The 24,692-nt window shown below is 36.0% G+C and overlaps 2 protein-coding genes across 2 annotated transcripts; one reads left to right on the top strand and one right to left on the bottom strand.

The window, feature by feature from the left end:
* The first annotated feature begins 12,236 nt into the window (after positions 1–12,236).
* Positions 12,237–13,980, top strand: LOC131662205 (ammonium transporter 1 member 3-like). Its single transcript, XM_058931923.1, has one exon. It carries the CDS (start codon positions 12,478–12,480, stop codon positions 13,861–13,863), a length of 1,386 nt encoding a protein of 461 aa, XP_058787906.1. The 5' UTR covers positions 12,237–12,477; the 3' UTR covers positions 13,864–13,980.
* LOC131662208 (E3 ubiquitin-protein ligase AIRP2-like) lies at positions 13,929–18,254 on the bottom strand. The gene is made up of 5 exons (XM_058931924.1): positions 18,097–18,254; positions 17,604–17,754; positions 16,810–16,876; positions 16,418–16,652; positions 13,929–15,233 (listed from the first exon to the last, which is right to left on the bottom strand). The coding sequence occupies exons 1-5, from the start codon at positions 18,162–18,164 to the stop codon at positions 15,023–15,025; spliced, it is 732 nt and encodes a 243-aa protein (XP_058787907.1). The 5' UTR covers positions 18,165–18,254; the 3' UTR covers positions 13,929–15,022.
* Between the last annotated feature and the right edge of the window lie 6,438 nt (positions 18,255–24,692).

Genomic DNA, 24,692 nt, shown 5'->3' with positions numbered 1-24,692 from the left:
TTCAATTTCTAAACTCGATACTACTAGTGCTTCGGTATCCTTATAAATTTCCTTAAGCAACTGCATCTTGAACAAAATTTTCATTGATCTTTCTCTCAGGACAATCCCTTTTTAAAGTGACCGATTTTCTAACAATTAAAACATTTTACCTTTGACTTGTCAGACCTCTTTGATTTGTACATTCCTTTACGCCCACCTCTTCCTTTTGACACATTTAAGCCTTCACCACTATCTTCAATATTTAAATCTTTCAACTTTTAAAATTCTTTATATTTCACCATCGTCTGGACTTCATCCAAAATAATAGTACCTTCCTTACCATAAAGAAGGGCATCCTTAAAGTGCTCAAAGGATATGGCTAATGAAGTCAACAGGAGTAAAGCCTATTGTCCTCGTCATCAATCTTCACTTCCATATTCTCAAGATCATTGATAAGCTTGTGAAATTTCGTAAGCTACTCAACTATGGATATGTTCTCCATCATTCAGAATGAATAGAGTTGTTGTTTCAGATACAACTTGTGAGCCAAATACGTTGTCATACATAATGATTTAAAGTTTTGCCCACATAGCACCTGCAGTTTGCTCCCTGGCGACTTCTATTTGAACTTTATCCCCGAGGCACCAGATAATGGCACTTCTGGCCTTATCCATCATCTCAATTTTCTATAGACGTTTAATTCCTGCAGGCATAAATGCTTCACTCTTCAAAGCATCGATACACTTCTCTTGAATTAAAATTTCTTGCATCTTAATTTTCCACAAACCGAAGTCGTTGTTACCGAAAAATTTCTTGATTTTCCATCTAACCATGGTGTTCACTTGTAAACAATCCTCTTTGCTCCATGCTCTTATTGTGAGTTACGACAAAATTCAATATCAATTTATGAGTCAAAGAATACTAGCAACCAAAATAAATGGCCTACAACAATAATAATTCGTACACAGATAATATAACATAATAAGGCGAGAAAAAGATGAAGGTTTGTTTACCCAGTTCGATCAAACGATCTACTCTAGGGGAGAGAGCAACTCTTCAATTCACTATATTCATAAAGTTGTTACAAGAGATTACACGTGAGTTACAAGAAAATAGTCTTCGTAGTTCCCAAAGAACACACCATATTTTCTACCCAAGTGTTTCCCAACCTATTCAACTCTCAATATAAGAATCACACAAACCTAAGGTGTTTAGAAGTATATCTCAACCCCCTTAGATAACTCCAAAGGTTTCCCAAAAACCTTTATCTTTCTAAGTTTCCCTTGGAATTCCCTAAACCCTTATTCTCCCTTTTTCTCTAAAACTATAAAATTGTCACACTATTGCAAAGCATATCTCCTTAATTGTTAGAATAAAAGATATTATTCTAATCTTATAATATCTCTTAGATTATTATAAATATATTTCTTATAAAATATTATAAATATATATCTTATAATATCTTTTAGAATATTATAAATATTTTATAATATCTTTTTATATCCATTTATATGATCTCCAAATTAATATAAAATATTCTAACATTAATGAATAGATCAATGAATCGAACCAACCGAATCCGATACCCGTAAATTGCTTGAACCAGATTACTTTTCTGCTTTCTGATTTTTGAAAATCTCAAAACATGTTTTCTTTCTCTTCATCAACAAAGGTTTTATGACATACTTCAACAAATATTAAGATATTAAAGTAATAAAAATACATATTCAATATGGGAAAAAAATAGGGGACCTAGTTAATGGGACTTTGTCATATAGGAGTTTTTTTACACATATATTTCATAGACATCAGTGGCCAAAACACAGTACTTGGCCTCAGAAGAACTTCTAGAAATGATGACTTTTTTTTTAACCTTCCATGACATTATGGAGTCTCCTAAAAAATGCAAAAGCCCTTGAATAAGTGCTTAGAATCAAAGCAGGAGGCCTTATTAAATTCGTTGAAAGCCTTCAATTGTAAAAAGGAGTTGGAAGACATGAATAAGCCATGTGATGGCATGGACTTGAGGTACCTGGGAACTTGTGGGGGAGCTCATGTGTTGGCTGAGCTACTTGATAGAATAACAAATGTTATGTATGATGTTAGTAAGATATATTAGCTTGCCAATGAGTTTTTTTAATGATGTTGGATTAGCAAAAAAATGTCTTCATCTTGAAGAAGTTTGGTTTCCTTTGTCATGGGTGAGTTGGTTGATTTTGAGTCAAGCAAGCAAGTTACTTTCAAAATGTCCAAGATGTTTTTTTTTACAAATATGGATTACAAGCTTTAAGCTTGCTACTTCTAATTCTAAGAAGTATTTTATCTTTTCTAAGTCTTTGATCTTGAATGAAGTGTTGAGAAATGACGTGATAGGGCTACTTTCATGTAGGTTATTTCCTGGAATTAAAACATCATCAATATATATTAAAATAGTAGCAAATGAATGACCAATAAATTTCATGAATAAAGAGTTGTCTGAATCATATTGAAAATAGCCTTTTCAGAGTAAGTCGATAAACAATTCATGAACTCATTGTCTTATGCTTTGTTTTAAGTCATAGATAGTTGTTAACATTTTACAATCATGATTGAGATTTTAAGAATGAATGTCTCTAATTGCATATAAATTGTTTTAATGAGTAGTCTTATAGTAGTTAACTTAGTGTCACGGTGCGAAAAATATTTGAACGAATAAACGTTCGAATGACAATGAAGTCACCAACAAAGTTTATTTTCAAAAGGGAAATGTTTATAAAACCCTAAAAGAACAAAAATATGGTCATCACAATCAAATTTAGGTTCGACAGTCGATTATGCGTTGGGAAGGTATTAGAACCCTGTGACATCCGTTTTAAAAAGCAGTTACCTCTAATTAATTTTGTGAAATGTAGTGCTAACCCTAATGTATTTGATTTCTCCTAATTATTACAACATATTTACAAGAAAGGGAAAATTTTTTTATTAGAGTGCTTGATAAGATGTTAATTTTGCTTCTACGTATCTCCTAGTGCGATTGAGAATTCAAAGCTATGCAATTCTTGGATAGAAATATCTTGTACGTTGATTATTTTAAGGGAAAAAATGTTTGGTCGTGTTAAGGTGAATTGAAAGTTGCTTGTTGGTTGTAATTGCTTTTAGGAAGAAGACGGGTGTTTGAACAAGCAAGTCATGCGACTTGTGTCCGCTAACTCGAGGATAAAAGAGATGTTCATCTAATTAACTATTTTTCATCCAAATTTTATTTATAAAAAAGAAAGATTCAAATCAAATTGAGTTGCATTCTCTTAAAGAAAAACAAGCATTCGAAGAATCAAGTTGTATAACTTGTGTCAGAACACTCGAGAGTCAAAGGGATATACATCCAATTAATCCTTTATAATCTCTGATAAAAGAATGGACTCGAAATGTAATTTATTAATTAATTTTTTAACAGGAAGACAGACGTTCAAACAAGCAAGGTGTATAACTTGTGTCAAAATACTCGAGGATTAAAAAGATGTATATCCAGTTAATAATAATTTTTAATCCAATTTTTGATTTCTCAAAAAGGTTTAAAATGATTGAGCTATTAATTTATAAAAATAGAAAGAAAGACAAATGTTATAACAAACAAGTCATAGAACTTGTGTTTGAACACATTAAAATTCCTTTTGGATTGGCTGCATTTGGAAAAAACATGGAGTTTGTTCAAGCTAGTTTTGGTGCGGAAGAAACACAAGTGGAACCCGATGTTCTAACATGTGTATTGCAACATCTGATCTCTTAAGACAGACAAATGTTATTGTAGTTATGGTTCTGAGTTATTCTATCCAAGATTCACTCTACAAAGACGATCTACATATTTATGCTGAAGAGTTAATATGGATGTACTATTGCAACATGTAGAACACGATGCTTTGACATGTGTGTAGTGTAACATATGGCCTTGACAACAGGCCATATGGATGTTGCTTGGTGTGCAAGTTCTAATTGGGATTGAATTAGATTTGTTACATTTTATTTAGCAACGTTTGTTTGATTTGTTTGACATCTGGAGATGCTCAAATCATATTTAAATGGATTTTACATTTGAATTTGAAATATAACAAATCATAACTTATTGTTGGAGCAAACATGGAAGATATCATATCCAACTGAATCAACTTTTTCTGGACTAAATCAAATCAGATATCCAATGAAGAAAATCCCGGAAGACATTGCTATATAAGGATGCCCAATCTCACGTTTGAGACATGGATTTTGTATGCAAAGACTAGGTTCTTTGTGTTAGGGATTGAGTCTTTGTAAATTGTATTCCACGCTAATGCCATAATAAGGGTTAGGGTAGATTCTTTATTTACATCACTTTATGTTTCAGTAACTTGACATAGTTGTTATTTTGTCTTAGTTGACGTGTAAATTCAACATTTAATAGGGTTGTTATTGAAGTTTATCACATGGATTAGTGACTGAGAGAAAGTGAGATGAATTCTTATAATTAGGAGGAATCCTGAATAGAAGTGCACTGGATAGTGTTAGGAAAAGACATTGATCATCAAAGGGTTGTTGATCATAGAAGACTAAGTGTACTAAGCTACTGATAGTGAATTTCCTTTCTTGGATAGAGTTTCTTCCAGACGTACTTGTGGTTTCACAGAACTAGGTTACTAATATCTGGTGTTATTGATTGCTTTTACATTGACTTTGTACTACTATCCATATGTGTAGTAAATCTAGTTTATCTTGCTGGACTAGTTGTTTAAACATCGTTCCCGACATCCGTCCCATTGGGAACAAAATTACATATATCCAATCAGTCCCTTTTTAAATCCAATTTTATTTAAAAATGCTTTGATCTTGAGTATCGCAACTCTTATTGAGGTGGGACCAATGACAAATGAAAGCCAACAAAAAAAAGATATCTAGTTCCAATAAAAATTGACATAACAAAGATATGTTATTTATTATTGCAAACATAACACAAACATCATACATACAAAAATAACACATACATCATGACATATGTTTGGCAATATGACCATATCATGAGTTTTATAACTCTTATTGAGATGGGGCCAAAGAAAAATGAAAGCTAATAAAAAGAGCTAGATAATCCCAAAAATAAAAAATGAAACATAAAAGTTATGAAATTTATTTTTGCGGGAAGCATACTGTGATTTTTAGGAGTTGTCATCATTCTATGCCATTAGTTATCATCCTAAATCTGTAGATATAAAGTGTTTAAAATTTTAAATCAAACAGCTAACATATATTACAAAAACACAACATATTTAAGAGTATAGCTACATATAAGAACAAAGACTCAACAACACATAAAAGAATAAAGATGCAAGATGTGAAAAAAGAGGTTACCAACGATGAAGCCTTTGGAGATGGAGGATGTTGGTGTTATTTGCAAGACCAATAAATTGTTTCTTTCTCCAACTCTCACAATAAAAGGAACTCTCTTTATCTCTCAAAATTTTCAGCACCTCTTTACTCTAAAAAAGTTCCCCCCTTTCTCACAAAAATGAACACTACTTATAGTGGAATGCTAGGATTTTAGGAGAGGATAAAGACAAACTTTGATAGGTTTTAAGATAATGATGGGAGATGAAAAATACAGGTGGGGGAGCTAAAAAGCCTCTCAAACTTGGTCTCTAAGTCATCCAAAATGCATCATGCAAGACAACAAATGTATCATAAAAATGGCAAGACAAAAGAAGGGTAAATGTGAAAAGGAAAAGTGACCAACGCAAAAGAAGAAGATTCATTGGTTAATGTTAAAAGTTAACCTTTGGTAAATTACTTTTTTTTTTTTTTTTTTGACTGGGAATCTGATATCATTAAGATAAAGAGCCCTCAATGGGAATAACAGAAGAACAGCAGGGTGGATCTACAGTCCATGATCTAGCCCCAAGGAGTTTGCCCCACTTAACAAGATTGTGGGCATCAGAATTAAACAACCTATTAAGGTACATAACAACACAAAAATTAAAATTACTACAAAGCTCTCTAACATCCTCCGCGATAATTTCTAGCGCTGCAACAGAAGTGGTGGAATTGATACAATCAACTGCTATCAAAGCATCAGACTGAACCAGTATTTTGTCCAAATGGATACCCTTAGCAACCTGCAAACACCAACGGATAGCAAGCATTTCTGCTAGGGCAGGATCAACAGTCATGGTTTCCTTTTTGCAAGCGCCATAAATCACCTTAGAATCCCAGGTCCTGAATATACAGCCAAAAGCAACCACTCCATCCTCAAAGCACCCTGCATCCACCTGAATCACCACCATATCCTTGTCATGCTCATTGGATCTCCACACAAATGGAACCGGTGTCAACTTCTTAGGGACGGGATTCACAGCAATGTATTCATTCACATTATCCCATGCTTCCATCGCCACACAATCTGGAGCCTTCACAGTTTGCTTGAAGTGTAAGAGGTTTCGCGCATCCCATATCTTCAAAAGCATAGAACACAGTAGCAGGGACCGCATGATGTCCGTGCTATCAAGGCAAATGTCAAGCCATTCCAAGATTTCCATGGAAGGAGGTAATCTAACACCTAGAGGAGAAGAGAAATGGACAGCTTTAGAGAACTCACATTGCAGGAACAGATGGTTAGCAGACTCAGGTTCCAGGCCACAGAAAGAACACACACAGTCTAAATTTATACCTTTCCTTTGGAGGTTAGTTCTAGTGGGTAGGATGTTTTTACCTAGCCTCCAAAGAAAGTTTTTCACGCGAGGTTGTAAATGGTGATGCCAGACTTTTTTCCAAACCTGTTTGAAGGTGGTGCCCGAGGAGCTCGGTTTCTTGCTAAGGGATTCAGACTGAAGCTTGTGATAGGCAGATTTCACAGAGTACACACCATTTTTCTCCCGCGTCCAGATTAATTCATCTTCAACATAGCGCCAGGACAACGGAATACTAAGAATCTTGTGAGCTATCATCGGGTCAAAGCTCTCCAGAATCAAGCTTCTGTTCCAGCTGCATGTAGTGTGGTCAATGAGCTCACTCACAGTAGCTTCGCTGCTCACTGAATTGTTAGGGCTAAAAGTCAAGCCACCAGTAAAATCTGGAATCCAGATATCCTTCCACACTTTCACCTTAGAGCCCGTTCCAATCCTCCACGAGGAACCTGTACACACACATTCCTTGGCGCTCATAATACTCCTCCATGCGTAGCTAGGGTTGTACCCCAAAGAAGCCTCACTGATGGTGCAATTAGGATAATACCGGCTCTTGAGAATTCTTGCAATTAGGGAGTTGTCCATCTTCAAAAGTCTCCAGAAATGCTTCCCTAGAAGACTGGTGTTAAAGTTGCTAATTCCCCTGAATCCCATTCCACCACTTTCTTTCGAGCTAGCCAGCTTATCCCAAGATAGCCAGTGGATCTTACGGTCACCGTTCTTAGCTCCCCACCAAAATTTGGCCATCAAGCTCTCGATCTCGTCACACACGCCACTAGGGAGACGGTAGCAGCTCATGATATAGCTAGGGATAGCCTGAGCAACAGCTTTGATTAGAATTTCTTTCCCAGTTCTGGACAGGAACTTTTCTTTCCAGCCTTTGAGCTTCTTCCACACTCTCTCAACCACCAGCCTGAAAATATCCTTCTTGGACCTACCAAAAATGATTGGGAGACCAAGATACTTAGAGTGCCTTGCCACAGTCTTTACTTGCATCCGGTTTTGGATCAATAACTTAACTTCTTCACGCACATTTCGACTATATGACGCCTCTGACTTCTCTAAGTTCACAACTTGTCCCGAAGCATCCTGGTATTTCTGAAGAATTTGCATGACTTTACTGCCTTCAGCCTCACTTGCTCTGGTGAATAGTAAACTGTCGTCGGCAAAGAAAAGGTGGGAGATGACTGGAGCACTCCTGGCCACTTTGATTCCATGAAGGTTCTTCCTCCTATTAGCTTGCTTCAGCAGACCTGAAAATACATCAGAACAAAGAATAAAAAGGTAAGGGGAAAGAGGGTCTCCTTGACGGAGCCCCCGTTCCGGTATCAATGTCCTGCTAGGCTGCCCGTTAATTAAGATCTGGTAGGTAACAGATGAGATACACCTCTGGATAAGGGAGACTAAATTCTCCGGAAAGCCCATGGAATTGAGAGTGCCAATGATGAAATCCCATTCTAGCCGATCATACGCCTTGGACATGTCAAGTTTGAGGGCCATAACTCCTTTTTTCCCTTTGGTTTTCTTCTTCATCCAATGAAAACATTCCATGGCTGCGAGAGCATTGTCCGTAATGAGCCTGCCATGGATAAAAGCACTCTGTTCTTCATCAATGATCGCCGGGAGAAGAACCTTGATCCTATTAGCGATTGTCTTGGTCACAATCTTCATAATCACGTTGCAAAGGCTAATCGGGCGAAAGTCTTTGGGGGTCTTTGGATTCTTGCATTTGGGAATAAGGGTGATGAAGGTGTTATTAATGGTTCTAGGGTCCTTCCCTTCATTCAGAATTCCCAGCACAATGCTATACACATCCGGTCCAACAATTCTCCAAAATTTTTGAAAGAAGATCGCAGGCAGCCCGTCAGGTCCAGGGGCCTTAAGAGGGTGCATTTGATCAATGGCAGTTTTTACCTCTTCACGGGTAAAAAGAGCTTGGCACCAATTACTCGCGTCCGAATCCAGTTTTCCCTCTACAACAGAACACACCTCAGTAATATTCGTGGGGCCAGAAGAAGTAAAAATTTGAGAGAAATAACTAGCGAGAATACGCTCACAATGAACTTCGCCTTTCCACCAGCAACCAAGATCATCCTTCAGCTTTGCGATAGCGTTTGTTTTCCTTCTTTGGTTGGCCTTACCATGAAAAAACTTAGTATTACGATCCCCTTGTTTCAACCATACCGCACGACTCCGCTGTCTCCACATGGTTTCCTCTGTCTGCAGCAACTTGTTTCGTTGTCTCTCAAGTGCTCTGTAGGCGTCAATATCTTCCCTCTTATCTGACCACACCCCATTCTCCTCGAGCTTGGATTCAATTCGTTTTAACTCCTTACTCACCGTTCCCAGTTTGTATTCTTGGAATTCATTCCCAAGGTCCTTCATCGCAGCAAGCTTCATATGTCCCTGAGGTTGTCTCTTCCAGAGGTGTTCAATAAGGCGTTCACACTTCGGATCCTTGGACCAAGCCTCCTCAAATCTGAAAATGTGGTGCTTTCTCCTACATCTGTCTCCATCAGACGCTTCTAGCTCAACTCTAATGGCGGCATGATCGGAATTAAAGCGGGCCAAATGAATGACCTTTACAGGAGCAAAGTAGTTGATAAAAGATTCAGTCGCCAAGCCTCTGTCAAGGCGACATTGGATGTTAGCCTCCCCCTCGCGACCGTTGGTCCATGTGAATGGATATCCCTCGCAGCCTAAATCCAACAGGCCCGTAGCATCCAGCGTACTACGCCCCCAAGCTAACTGCCCCACAGTTCTAGGATTACCACCCTGTTTTTCATTCTCAAAAAGGATATCATTGAAATCCCCAACAAACAGAATTCTCTCCCCATTATTCTGAGCCAGCTCTCTAACAAGGTCCCACGTGTTTCGTTTCTTATGTTCATCCGGGAATCCATAAATTCCGTTAAATGCCCAAGGTTGGTCTGCTTCGTCACCTTCTACCAGCCCACTGATGTGATTTAGGGAAAAGGAAGAAATGGAAAGTTTTACACTCTCCCTCCAAAGTAAAGCCAGACCCCCACTCCTCGTTCTGTTGTGCCCAGAGCAATCCACAACAAGACCCATATCAAAACCACACTTGAACTTTATATTTTGCATCTCTTCATTCTTCAGTCGTGTTTCCGTAAGAAACACAATCGAGGGATTTTCAAGACGGAGGAGCCTTAGCAAGGCTCGAACTGCCCGGGGATTCCCCAAACCCCTGCAGTTCCAGCTAATGATCTTCATTGGGGTAGGCAGTGTTGGGTCCCCAACACTACCTCTGGTCCAGTGCTTGTAGCCGGTTTGTTGTCAGTCTCATGCTTTCGTTTCTTCTCTCCGCAATCTTCCAAGGAACCCTCAGTGATCATGACGTCAATGAGCTGTCGCTTAGCAGATTCTCCTCCTCTATTATTGCCTTTCTCCTGTATAACCTTCTTCGCAGATTTTCTTCTGACCCACTTTTTCTTTTTACTACTCACTTGTTGGCCCTCCCCTGCATTTAACGATGGTGTAGAGAGATCAACAGCCCCTAGGGACTCAGCAACTGATTCAATCTCAAGAGTGCATTTGTGTTTTGGCTTCTCAACCTCTTTTCCTTTCTCCATAGTTCTCCTGTCCAAGGCTGGGCTCTGTTCCACTTCAGCATCTTCTTCCTTCTCTTTTCCTTTTGAACCACACTTGCTTTGGCTGGATGGTATGTTGAAGAGACTCCTAACACATGTTCCTGAGCTTGAGTCCTTCCTTTGTTGTTCTTCCGCGGTTCTAGGTAATGGGGAAGCTCTGAGCCAAAGACCAAAGGATAAATCCTGCTCTTCAATATCCTCGAATCCCTCTTCGCTAATATCACCCAAGGCTTCGCAATCTTTAATCTGGTGTCCAATCCTGCCACACACAAAGCAGAACGTGGGTAGGCGTTCATATTTGAAGTGAACCCTAAGTATCTTGTCCTTGAACTTCACCACGGTGCCTCTCTTCAGTGGTTGTTTCAGATCCATTGTCACCTTAATGCGCAGGAAGCGCCCATTCTTATGTGCCTCTTTCTGATCCATCTCCTCAAAAGTTCCAATGATGCCTCCAATCTTTCTGGCCATTGCCTCAGTTCTGAGAATAAGTGGAAGCTCATAAATACGGACCCAGAAGACCCCATAGTGCATGTTCAGCGCTGAAGGTTGTTCTTCCCCCGAGATACGAACAAGGACCAGCAGGTTTCGATCAAAGCTCCATGGTCCATTTCTCAAAATTGTCTCAAGATCTCTCTTAGTAGCAAATCGGAAAAGAAATAGGTTTTTGCTGAGCTCCTGTGTTTCGACTGGATTTTTAAGTTTCCAAGCACTAATCATTGTGCTTGTAAAAGCCCTTGAATTGAAGCTGCTATCTGTCCAGAGTTTTCCAGCAAGTGTTCTCTGAAAAACTTCGTCACCGCTAACCTCGTCTTCCGCCGCCGTAACTCCCTCCTCCTCCTCTTTGGACAACGGGATATTTTTCCAGTTTTCCATGGAACGAAAAAAAAAAACTAAAGGGGCGAGACAATAACACACACCAAACACCCAAACTCCGAAAGGACTCGGGGAGAAACCACCACGCAGATGGGAAAAGCCAGCTAGAACTGGAGAGAAAAACCGCCGCCGCAGAAACCCTAAAGGAAAGGAGAAAAAGGGGGAGGAGAAAAAAACACTATAAGTTTAGAGAGAGAGAGTCCAACCTCTCTCTAGACAAGTGGATACCTTTGGTAAATTACTGATTAATCTTTGATCATAATAAAAAAAAAAAAATTAAAAAAAAAAAAAAAAAAAAAAAATTGTCATTTAGCCTTTGCCTTTGAATTTGATTTTTTTATTTATTTTAATTTTGACAATTTGCTAGAAAACACTAAAATAAAACCCTAAATACATGAATTTTTTTTTTTTTGGATTTTCATGATGAAATTAAAAATAATGATAATATTGATGATGAAGAACAAAAGATTGAATCGATGAATTTTGAAAAACTATAAAAACTGAGAAATTAATTTTTATTTTCCGAACAAAATTAGGATACTACACTTAGCAACATGTGAATAGGTATAAAAAAAAATCCATATCCTCTATTTTATTAAAGCCTTTAACAACTAATCTATCCTTATATCTTTATATGGTTCCATCATATTTATATTTAATTTTATAAACTCATTTGTAGTCGATGAATTTCCTGCCAAAAGGAAGGTGTAAAATGATCCAAGTTTTATTTTGATCAAGAGTGTGTATATTAGTTATAACTTTAGTTCAATGTTCTGGTTGATTTTATTTAAAACTAATTTTACTTTTAACTTGTGTGCCATTTTTTAAAATGACTTGTATTATGTGAGAGTATAGTATTATTGACTTAGTGTTAGGATGACACACTAAGTATCCTTCAAAGGAGACAATCAATTGTTTGAGCTATTAATGTAAAAGTATATGTACACATCTCTTCCAACACTAATTCAAAATTGTAACTTGCTAAGTAGTGTAGAATTATTACCTACTATACCATTGTGGGCATAGTGCCACTCGCTAGGGCTAAGTTTATTGAAGACATGTTTAAATATATACCTCAATTTTGATAAGCCTATCTGCCATCTATCACTAAAAATGGTTGAATTAGAATGCACAACCACTCAACATTAACCAACTTGTATGTGCAACTACAACTACTTGCTAGCAAGCTAGCTACCATTCAAAGTTACCACCATCACACATACACATTCTATCAAATCTTATATTCCCATACATCATACATATTTTGATATAAATGTTATCAAATCTTTTATTCCTCTTTCATCCTATTCCCTTTTATCACCAAACAAACTCTCATGGAGGTTTCATGGGAACAAAGTGTCACCTATTCTATCAACACAATTTACCTTCTCTTCTCTGCTTACTTAGTTTTTGTAATGCAGCTAGGATTTGCCATGATATGTGCAGGTTCTGTCAGGGCCAAAAATGCTATGAACATAATGCTTACAAATGTAGTTGATGCTGTGGTAGGTAGCATCTCTTTCTATCTTTTTGGTTTTGCATTTGCTTATGGCAATTCCAACCCTTTCATTGGTACAAATTTGTTTGCTTTAGCTAACATTCCAAATGAAAATTATGACTATGGATTCTTTCTTTACCAATGGGCTTTTGCAATAGCTGTAGCAGGTATAACTAGTGGGTCCATAGCTGAGAGGACACAATTTAGTGCTTATCTTGTTTTTTCATTTTTCCTTACTGGCTTTGTGTATCCAATTGTGGTCCATTGGGTTTGGTCATCTAGTGGTTGGCTTAGTCCAAATTCAAGTCACTTGTTCTTGGGCTCAGGTGCCATTGACTTTGCTGGGAGTGGAGTGGTGCATTTGGTTGGTGCCATTGCTGGACTTTGGGGGTCTATTATAGAAGGTCCACGGGCCGGGCGGTTTGATGCGTATGGAAAGGCCGTACCTTTCCGCGGTCATAATGCCGCACTTGTGGTTCTGGGGACGTTTTTGTTGTGGTTCGGTTGGTTCGGGTTTAACCCCGGCTCGTTTGACAAGATTCTCGTGGCCTACCCTAACACATTGGATGAAGGTAATTGGACATCGATAGGTCGAACGGCCGTGACAACTACATTGGCGGGTTCAACAGCGGGAATCGTCACATTGTTCGGCCGTCGATTATTGATTGGCCACTGGGATGCAATGGATGTATGCAACGGTTTGATTGGCGGGTTTGTTGCCATCACGTCCGGGTGCTCAGTTGTCGAGCCATGGGCCGCTATTCTATGTGGATTCGTCTCGGCTTGGGTTTTAATCGGGCTCAACATATTAGCACTAAAACTGAACTATGATGATCCATTAGAGGCAGCTCAATTACATGGTGGATGTGGCACTTGGGGATTGTTGTTTACAGGGCTATTTGCCAAAGAGGAGTTTGTGGTTCAAACATATAATGCAGGAGTGGCAGTGAAAAGACCCTATGGTCTTCTACTTGGAGGTGGATGGGGATTGATTGGAGCTCAAGTGGTTGAGATTTTGGTGATCTTTGGATTTGTTAGTATAACTATGGGACCTATGTTCTATGGCTTGCACAAACTTAGGTTGCTGAGAATTCCTGTGGCTGATGAGCTTGCTGGCCTTGATATATCAAGCCATGGAGGCTATGCTTATGCTCATCATGAGGAAAATCATCCTCAATCTTATGGAGATTATATGCGTATGCGACAAGATAATCAATCATAGTTTGGTTTAATATTGAGATGTTAATATTTTGTAATATGTAGAAACAAGTAGGCCTTGTTTAGCATTAATTATTTGTTCCAATTCTCTTTATTTCTAAAACAAAATATAAATGTTATTATTTTTTAAAATTCTAGTATCTGAATCTAAGATCAAGTAATCCAAAAAGATCAATTTCCCCTTCATTGAGAGCAGATATTATTTGTGCCAAGCAGAATTTTAATCTGAAATTTAAACAGGAAGACATTTTTTTGATTGATGATGATTTTGTGGTTCATAGAGACGACTCACTAGCCAAACCTTGTTTTCACCAAGAATCGAATCTGAGTAGAACCCGAACAATTCGTCCTTAGAATGTAAGCAATTAAATGAAACTCTTAATTAAATATTCAAACAATGGAGTGTGATTCATATCTCGTTTCGCTTCATTCTATTTTACTCCGTTATATTTCATTCTACTCTGATCTGTTATATTTTATCAATCCAAACACGGTGTTATAATCCAATTTTCAAGGCAATACTAAATGTAAATGCAGACAATAAAATATTGCAAATTTGGGCCTACCCATCATCTATTAGTATAACCTAAGGTACAGAAAAAAGTGACATTTTAGTACTGATCATATACATCTAAAAATAAAGTAAGAAAGTTCAAAGAAATGAAAAATATCTCTACTCCATTTTCCAAGAGACATGTTGGATTCACAAGGCAGACAAGGAAAAAATAGTGCATTAAAGTCAAAATTGGATCAAGATATGGACATTTTACCTCTTGTTTAAGCAATCTTTCAAACAAGCATCAAAATATCATGAAAAGATGGAATCTTATCAAGTGGATGGAGCCTACACATTAGATAAATGTGATACAGTCCCTTTCCCATCATTGTCATTTTGTACACTTAATGGATAATACATTAATTAAATTAAATTGCCATAGCTAAAGGATAAGGTTACTGTACTATTTTTAATTCTTCATCTCAATCCTAAGAAGATTATTATATAATATATAACAGAATAACCAAAATACCCCTGTGGTTGTGGAAATAAATTATATCAACTTGAAGCTGAAAGTAAGAAAAGATAGAATATATATATACATTTTAATTATGATCCAAATGGATTTACATGTACAATGAGAGGGCAATATAGAGATTTGAAACCACTACCTAAAAAATGGATCATAGGACACATGTCTGGGATCTGGAATAATAAGAGGTAACTTTTCTATGTAAAGAAACAGAATCTTACAATTCTCTTTGAAAATTGTTCCAACATCAACTATATCACTTGTGTCTGTGTAAATCCAAAGGTCCTCAGAGTTTACTCTCTTCAGGCTATCCCGGCAAAAGGGGCAAGACTGAGACCTAAGACACCTGAAAAACAAAAACAGCATTGTTATGTCTAATACAATGAATGTAGGCATAATTAGCAACTAATTAGTATTTAATATTCTCTTAACGTGTCAGTCAAGTCAACTAATACAAGTAAAAAAGCTTTGGGTAGGTGAGGGGTGCAACTTGTCACCTTGTGATTTCAAAAAGTATTTAAATTGAAAGTGTGCCCAATCTTTGACACATGTCTAGTGTATAAGATGTGATATTATTTTGCGTCCAATAACTGACACATGTCTAGTGTTATGCGCGTCCAATATCTGACACATGTCTAGTGTTCAAGATGCGTTATGATTTGCCGTTCAATGTCTAACACATGTCTAGTGTTCAAGATGCGTTATGATTTGACGTTCAATGTCTAACACGTGTCTAATTTTCAAAATGCGTTACTATCTGCCGTTTAGTGTCTAACACGTGTCTAATTTTCAAAATGCGTTACTATCTGCCGTTTAGTGTCTAACACGTGTCTAGTGTTCAAGATGCGTCACTATTTGAAGTCCAATGTCTGACGCGTGTATACAGTTCAAAATGCGTTATTATTTGAAGTAAAATGAAAACAAGATAAAAATTTCATAGCTAAAAGTGAGAATATTAAAAAAAAAATCTCAAACCAATCTCTAAAGTGCAAAGAGGAAGGCCATTGTTGAAAAACGTAAAAGCGATGGCTAGCTTTTGATAAAGTAAAAGCAAATTAAAATAATGGATAACTATCTTTGAATTCATAACTTTTGTGAATAAAATGTTGGATAGGGAATTCAGGATCCTTGCCTCAAAAAGACCAATAAAAAGATTTTTTTTGAATGATATCAAAGATACTCAATCATGGACATCATTTAAGTGATCAACAAGAACATAATGGCAACATTGAAATTCCATTAACCAAAATGATGCACAGAAAGTCAGATAAGAACTTGTTTTGATGTACCAAAAAATCAAATTAAGCGTGTCCAACAGACATTGACACCTCTGAAAAATGTGTGTGCGACGGAGACCGACACTGACACTTATGATTACATTTAATTTATTCTTTTTTTAAAATTATTAGCAGTGTCGATGTTGTGTCTATGTTAGTGTTTGTGCTTCATAGGTCAAAGATATAATCAGTGTGATATAGAAATATAACTAGAAAGAATCTAAGATGGATGAGAAAGCATGAAGAATTGTACCAGTCTCTGTAACACTCAAAGCACATTTGGTGGCAACAATTAGGCAGCACAACTTTAGCTTTCACTTCCAAGCAAACTCCACATTCCTGTTCTCTTTCAATGTCAATTTCAGATTCTCTTCTACCTTTTTTATCAGTCTTCTTTTGGTATCTAATAGCATATACTTCTTTTTGTTTCCTTTCTTCCAAATCTGTGATGCCTTTCTGAAGTTGCAACAGAGCAGGAAATATAACCGCTGTTCATCATCAGCAAAAGAGAAAAATCATGTTTAGTATATGTTGATTATATTATTATTAAGAACATAAAAATGGATCCTTGAAACACCCTGAAAGAGAAATAGGCATAATGCAACTAGATAAGTATACATTCAGGTTTAAGAACGTTAAACTTACAATAAAATTGTCTTATGCTTGCTTTCCTTTCATATATTGAAATAGTAGTTTTCCCATTTCCATATGTCTGCATTAATGTAGAAAAAAACATTGTAAAATTATCTAAAAACAGATAATGCCAATATAAGTCCCAAACATGAACATTATGGAAGGACCATTTTGTTATTTGTGGATAGCAGAAAATAACAGCAGGTTTTATACTCCAAGAACTACAGTACTATAGTTCCGCTAAGCCGCTATTTAATCGCACGGACAAACACAGACACAGCATCAAACACCAGCCAAGACACTGAGGCACAACCCCGATACAAGATACATGTCAACAGACACTGATATACAACAGACACCGATATACGACCCTGTTACAACCCTGATACGAACATGTCAACACCAATAAATATTTGAAGAAATAAATTAATTAAATGCAATCCATATAGCGTCAGACACATGTTTGACGCAAGACACTTGTCGGGCACACATTTTAGACACGGGGACGCTTGTTAGACATCAGACACATTTCACACATTTCAGACACGGACACCAGACACACATTTCAGACACGGAAACACACCTTTCAGACAGAGACACTGGACACCGGACACGTTTGACACCTGGCACACATTTCAGACACGGAGACACTGGACACCGGACACGTTTGACACCTGGCACACATTTCAGACACGGGACACATGTTTCACACCGGCCTCACATTTCATCAGAAGTGTGTACTAAGGACAAATAAAGAAAAATAAAATTTGAATATGTATGTATAAAATATGGTTTATGAAACATACCACAAAAACTAGAATTCTGAGCAAACCAAGAGCACCAGCAAGCCGGTAATCAGTCCATTGAACAAGAGAGAGAAAAAGTGGAGCCACAGGACTGTAAGATAGCCTCATCTGAAAGCATCCTCCTTCTTTATCCCTTGGATGCTCTAATGCCCTGAAAAACATATAACACTAAACAGATTGAAAAAAAATAATCTCAAAAATCAAATTTCCACCTCACTCAGCCCAAAAACAAACACATCATGGACAAGATTTCTATATCATATCATATCATAATCAAACATGCTACTTTCAACAAAAGAAAACAAACATGTAAAAACACCCTGAAATTCTCCTAAAACCACAAGATAACCATAAATTGTTCCCAGAAAAAAAAATCAATTTTTAATCTGTAAATTATGAGAAAAACAAACATTTTTACATGGTTCTGAAGCTAAATTTTCATTGAAACAAAAATCCTAACAAACTGGATGAAAAAAAAGAGAGAGAAACATACAGTGTATTAGCATACTGAATATCAGCTTCCAGAGCTTTGAGAGATTCTTGAAACAAACTCTTTCCCATACCCAAATTTTTCACTGAAAATAAATATCTTAACGCATGCAGAAGATTATGAAATTCTCCGAGAATCAAAACATGTATATATATGCATATGAATTACTAAGATGTTTTATTTGACTTTTGTAATGACGGTTTTACCCTTTTCCGTTTCCTGATTTGCTCATGGTTTTGGTATAGTGGGACACCATGTTCAAGAATGGATTTGATTATATTGAAAGACGGTTTTGCCCTTTGATATAAAGAGCATAATAATAATGATTTTTTTTAATTTTTATATAGAAAAGGAAAGTAATAATAGAGATGGAAATAATGTGTTGTGAATGAATCTTTCTAATATTGTGATTAATTAATATGGTGGATAATGTTGCTTTTGTTTTGTGTAATACATGGGCTATAACGGTTTTAATCTTTACCATTTTTTTTTATTTGTTTTGTATTATTTAAGATTCTCCTACTTTATTTGGAGATGTCATGATCATGTGGCAGAATTAGTGACATTTTAACAACTTTGGGAAATAAATGAATGAATTTATCGAAAAGATAGATAAGATAAGTTATGACCTTAATTTATTATTTTGTTTTTATTCTCATACATTTTTTTGTTTTCATGCTCATTTATCTATTTTTTTGAAATAGATATTTTTAAAATTGTGAAATAGTCGTGAGTATGTACTTATATCGGATTTATACAATATATTATAATATTTTATTATTTTTACTTTAATAAAATGTATAGTTTTTTATATACTAATATATTTTTTAATAGTAAAATAATATATTAATAAACAGATAAAAAACATTAAAATATAATAATTTCAAAGTATACAGTGTGTCTATAGACTATCCAAAAAATACAATAAAATAAAATCTAAAAACAAAAACATTTGTTCGCAAACTAGCTGAGTAGTCAAAAACAAACCTGTCTTCAACAAGAGATTATGTAAAGATATCAATTCATTGATTGTCTCTATCAATGAATTTTAAATTAAAAAATTCATTAAAAAAATAATCTCTTATAAAATAATGTTTAATTTTAATATGATTTTCCCTCGAATGTAAAATAGGAATTTTGGATAAGCAAATAGCTAAGGTATTATCACACTGAATATGAATGTTACCTTCCTTAATTTGATAGTCTTCTAGCTGGCTTTTTATCCAAAGTATTTGCGTGCTGCATACAGAGGTTGCAATGTATTTAACTTCTGTTGTTGATAGCACTATTATAGATTGCCTCTTGCTAAACTAGGAGATTAAATTTTCACCAAGAAAGTGACAGCTTCCATTGGAACTTTTTCTTTCAAGTCTGTCTCCAGCATAGTCAACATCAAAATATCCTACTAACTTGTACTCTTTTGATTTTCTATATATCAAACCAACGTTAGTAGTATCTTTCAAATATCTAAAGATTCGCTTAACAACTATTAAGTGAGATTCTCTAGGATCTGATTGGAATCTCACACATAAGCAAACACTGAATAAAATGTCAGGTCTAGAAGCAGTTAGATACAAAAGAGAACCAATCATACCTTTGTATAATTTCTGTTCTACCTGTTTACCTACTTCATCCTTCTCAAGAAAACACTTTGGATGCATTAGAGTCTTTGCTATCTTGGATTTTGATAAGTCAAACTTCTTCAGAAGTTCTCTCGTATACTTGCTTGGATTTTAAATACTCTAGGATTAGTTGCAGAACCAAATTTGTTTCGACGATTCCATGGGTTATAAGGTAAGACTCTAGAACCAAATTAAAATAATCACGACCATTGTTAGTTATGAGCACCTTAATTTTTGTTCGAAATTGCGTTTGCACCATGGTGTTGAAGAACTCAAATAACTTTCCAACCTCTGATTTCTCTTTCATAGAAATAACCACGTGACTCTTGTGTGATCATCAATGAACGTGATAAATCATTTAGCATTTGTTATGTTGCTGATCTGAGAAGGCCCTCATACATCACTGTGAATTAAGGAGAAAAGTTAAGACGATTTATATGGTTTAGGTGAGTATGTGCTTCGGGTATGCTTTGATCAGCAACATTGAAGAGTGCGGGAAACGTTTTGTGCATACACGTGAAATTTGGGTGGATTAATCGATAGTGCATAACATTACAGACTCTTCATTATTTGGAGAAACTGCACTACTTGGAGAAACTACCACACAAGAATTAGCTTTGAGTTCATTGGTGAAACTTTCAACATGCAGATAGTAGAGTCCACCATGAAGGTAGAGAAAAACACAAGAAATGGGGGTTTGAATTGGATTTTCCAAACTTTTCTCTTTTAGAAAAATATTTGTTTAAGATAAACATTCGCGTAAGCAATAAAGAGAAAGATGACACATTCAATTTTTCAGGTTCCCCTTAGAAAAGGTTAGTCCTGTCCACCCGCCAAAGTGATTTTGCCTTAGAAAAGGACTTAGTCCACTAATCATAGAAATGATTACAATTGCAAGGGCCAACTGCGGGTGACTAACAATCAAACATTGATCTATTGTGTTAGTGATCCCTTAAGAATTATGAATCAACTAGTTCCTTAAGAGATATAACGACCAATGACTTCTTTAAGAATTCTGACCGAATTGGCCCCCCTAAAGAAGATTTTCCATTAAAGCACATTGATCAATTCTGTTAGTGATCCCTTTAGAATTATGACCCAACTGATCCCCTAAGAGATATAACGATCAACGACTCATTTAAGAATTCTAACCCAATTGGTCCCATAAAGAAGATTTCCCACGATGACAAACTGTCACCGTCTTCTTGAGTATACAGACTGAGAATAATCACTCAAGGAACAATCAATAAAAATTGATTATCAATTATGTTTACAAGATTGCTTCTTAAAAGCAGATTACACAAAAGATTTAAGTACAAACAACACAAAAGGGTTGAGCAAGATATGAGCAACAACTCCTTGATTTTTACAAGATTCTACAAAGATGTAAATGATAAAAATTTGAGTTGCATCTTGTCATAATCTTCTTCTCTTCTTTATTTGTCCTCTCCAGCTTCGGCTTCATAATGTTGCAACAACTTTTTCTTTGCTTTGATTGAGCTTCGTCTTCTTCGCATTTGTAGTAGCATTGCAGTTTTAGCATTTGCGGTGAACAACATATTTGGCTTTGGCATTTGCAACTAGAAGAATCTTTGGCTCTTGTAGTAGCAATCTGAAGCTTTGGCTATTTGGCTTACAACAAATTTTTGGTTGTTCACCTTCCAGCAGCTTTTCTTCTGAAGTCTTGATCTTCATTTATAGTCTGCAGAGAAAGAGATGTTGTGAGGATATAAGATTCTTTTCTAAAAGCTAACCGTTACTTTCCAACGGATAGAAGTGTAGATGTTGGATATTAGAACACGTTACTTCCTTAGCCTCTAGCTTGCAGCTTTGACGTGATGGCGTGGAAGACACCTTTTGAATAGTATGAACGTCTTAATATTTGTGATTTGTTAAGCAGACCGTTGTACTGAATCTTCTTAAGAAAGTTTCTTGATCTTGTCTTCAAATGATGTACTTCTGAATCCGAAGTAGTAAGCTTAAAAGATATCAATTTCTTTTCTTTGTTCTTCTGATGATTTATGTGATGAGTAGTTCATAAACTACTTTGTTATGACAACATGAGAACATCAGAACCAATAGAAACATAACTTTGTCTTTCAGAAATAACGACAACAGCCTTTCTGAAATACGACACAGGACTTCCTAGATCAAATATGTATCTGAAGAGATAACCGATTTAAGGTGAGAACATATGAACAATACAAGCAACAGTGTCAGAACCTTTCATAAAAGAACAATGTCTTCAAATAATAGTGCAACAACATATATGAGGAACACGTCTTGATATCTGAACATAGTCAAAATAACTAAGCCATATTTCTGATCTGTATCAGCTGACCTTGACTATGTCTTCAGAATAACGAGCAACAACTCTTCTAACGAACATATCTTGACACCTGATCTTAGAACTAACGACTTGTATCTCATGTAAACTTTGTTTCTGATCTGAATCAACAACTCCTTGTTGACCTATTTCTTCTTAAGAATTCTGAAGTAGCAGCTTGTTGTGAAGTGCACAAGAGATCTCATTCTGATTAACATTCAGTATTCCATAGAACTACAGATGTTTCATCAGAAGTGAAGCAAATAGACTTTCTAATGAAAACTTTTCTGATGATTCTTTAGACAACAGTCCTAAATCATACAGAGCTTCTGATCTGCATACTCAAGAAAACTTTAGAAACAAAATTGTTTACGTATAAAATATATGTGTTGTTATCATCAAAACTTATAGATAAAATGCATAACCAAATCTTGTTCTAACACACCACACTCTTTAGAATTGCCAATTATCTTCCCCGACTCCAAGATCTGAAACACATGGAGATTAGGAAGAAATTTAGTGACACATTTCAAATCTTTGATCAATTTTCTAATATACAGAAAATTGCAATCAAGTTTGGGCATATACAATACACAATCCAAAGTAAGATCTTTTGAAATGATAGTTGAACTTGTACCAGTAACCTTTGACAAGGTGCCATCAGTAATCCGAATAGTGGAGTTATCATATCAAGGAGAATATTTGTTAAATGTTGTTATATTTCCCGTCATGTGATATGAGGCTTTTGAATATATGATTCATGATTTTATTTTTGCTGTGCTAGTGTGTAAAGCATGTAAAAAAGTTACCTTCTGTGCGGCTGTAGTTGTAACATTTTTTCTTGCAGTAAGGATAGTTTGCTGGAGAAGTGCAACCCCATCAATTGAGATGGAAAAATTTGTGCCAATCTCTGTGGGTGTGCCTTCTATTTTCTCTTCTTCCATGGTCAGTTCGATGAACGAGATCAGAGATGGTTTAGATCTAGCTCTAATATCATGAGGAAAAGTGATTATTTTATTCACTTGATGTTTAAAACTGATTATATAAGGAGTATATATATAGGACAAGGAATTTAATTTTGTACAATCATATATTGATTCCCTATAAATGCCATCTTATCCTAAAATAAGAAATAAAATCAAAATTGCAATCCTAATTATTATGTATTAGTAGCTATACAATTAGAATCTTAAGGATTTAATTTTGGCTTTGTAATCAAAACTAACAAATAAGAACTCCATAGTTAAGCGTTCTTGACTTGGAATAATATTTGGATGGATGACCTTCTGGGAAGTTTCCCGAAAAACATGTGAATGAGGACAAAGCTTGCTGAAAAGACTCGTGTTGGTTTATGCAGTCAGTAATCTTGAAAGCGGTCTAGGGCGTTACAAATGGTATCACAACACACTTCTCCTAGTACAATATGGTTTGAGGACGGACCAAGCGGAAGCTGGTGGGCATGTAAAACTCGAGGTCGATGAGGGAGGGGAGTGGTTGTCGGTGCACGAGGCATGACAATGAGTGGCTCGTGGCAAATTCTAGTAAAAAACCGAATTCACATCGGAATCAGAGAGATCCTCCAGTTGTGCAGGTATGGAAATGCATGGTTGAAGGAAGCCTTATAAGAATTGATTGATACTACCTATACCAACATTATGCATCTTATTTTCGATAGCCGAAAAAATAAGAACTCCATAGTTAATCGTGCTTGACTTGGAGTAGTATTTAGATGGGTGACCTTTTGGGAAGTTTTCTGGAATGCATGTGAGTGAGAACAAAGCATGTAGAAAAGACACGTGTTTGTTTATGGGGTCAGTCGGTAATCCTGAAAGCAGCCGGAGGCGTTACACTCATGTGGTACAGTTAGGGGTATTATTGTAATCTGGATCATTAGTATCCATATATATATACTTGTAACACTTAAAACCTAATAGGCAATTCAGAACAAATCAATAAGACGAAATTATAGCTGCTTTATAGTTGTAGACGTAGGCAATTTGGCCATACTGCATGAACAAAGCTTTCGTGTATTTCTCTCTACTTTGATATGTAATCGTGTACCTGTTCCAACGGAACACAATCACAACACAAGGACATAACTTGAAAACTTGAAAACCGAGAAAAAAATTATCATTATCAAATGACAAATAGAGAATAACACTATGTAAAAAAATTACAGCACATAATTTAATATAAACCACTCTCAGGTCCACAGTACATAGACACTCCCAGAATAAATATATAACTACATGTCAGAACACTCTAACGCAAGAGTATATGAGAACAAAAAAATAAATACGAGTTTAAAATGTTTTTGACTAGTGCATTTTGTAATGTAGAGTTTGAATCCTTTATATAACCTTGAATTCTCTTTTCCTTTACAAAACTCAGCGACGTGGGACTTTTCTAACATGTATATTTTTAACCAACACAAACAATCTTCACTTTGATTGAAAATAATGCATCGACTCTCATTGTCTTCACTGACAATCATAGTTTACAAGAACTATCATAATTCATCATAAAAAGTGTAGTCACTTAAGCTGCATCACTTCAAAAAATTTCACATTGTCTTCACCGACAATCATAGTTCAAAAACTATTATACTCCATCAAAATAAGAGTATATTTCACTTGAAGTTAATCTACTCC

Source organism: Vicia villosa, linkage group LG3 (assembly GCF_029867415.1).
Source record: "Vicia villosa cultivar HV-30 ecotype Madison, WI linkage group LG3, Vvil1.0, whole genome shotgun sequence".
NCBI classification, from domain to species: domain Eukaryota; kingdom Viridiplantae; phylum Streptophyta; class Magnoliopsida; order Fabales; family Fabaceae; genus Vicia; species Vicia villosa.
The sequence above is the reverse complement of the archived record's forward strand: the minus strand, read 5'-3'. Positions and strand labels throughout refer to the sequence as shown.

Excerpts from the sequence above, each read along its gene's own strand:
- LOC131662205 (XM_058931923.1), top strand. The coding sequence starts at position 12,478 with ATGGAGGTTTCATGGGAACAAAGTGTCACCTATTCTATCAACACAATT.
- LOC131662208 (XM_058931924.1), bottom strand. The coding sequence starts at position 18,164 with ATGGGAAAGAGTTTGTTTCAAGAATCTCTCAAAGCTCTGGAAGCTGAT. Across the intron at positions 17,755-18,096 it reads ATTCAGTATGCTAATACACT|GGCATTAGAGCATCCAAGGG; the intron begins GTATGTTTCTCT and ends TATGTTTTTCAG. Across the intron at positions 15,234-16,417 it reads TTTGAGTGTTACAGAGACTG|GTGTCTTAGGTCTCAGTCTT; the intron begins GTACAATTCTTC and ends TTTGTTTTTCAG.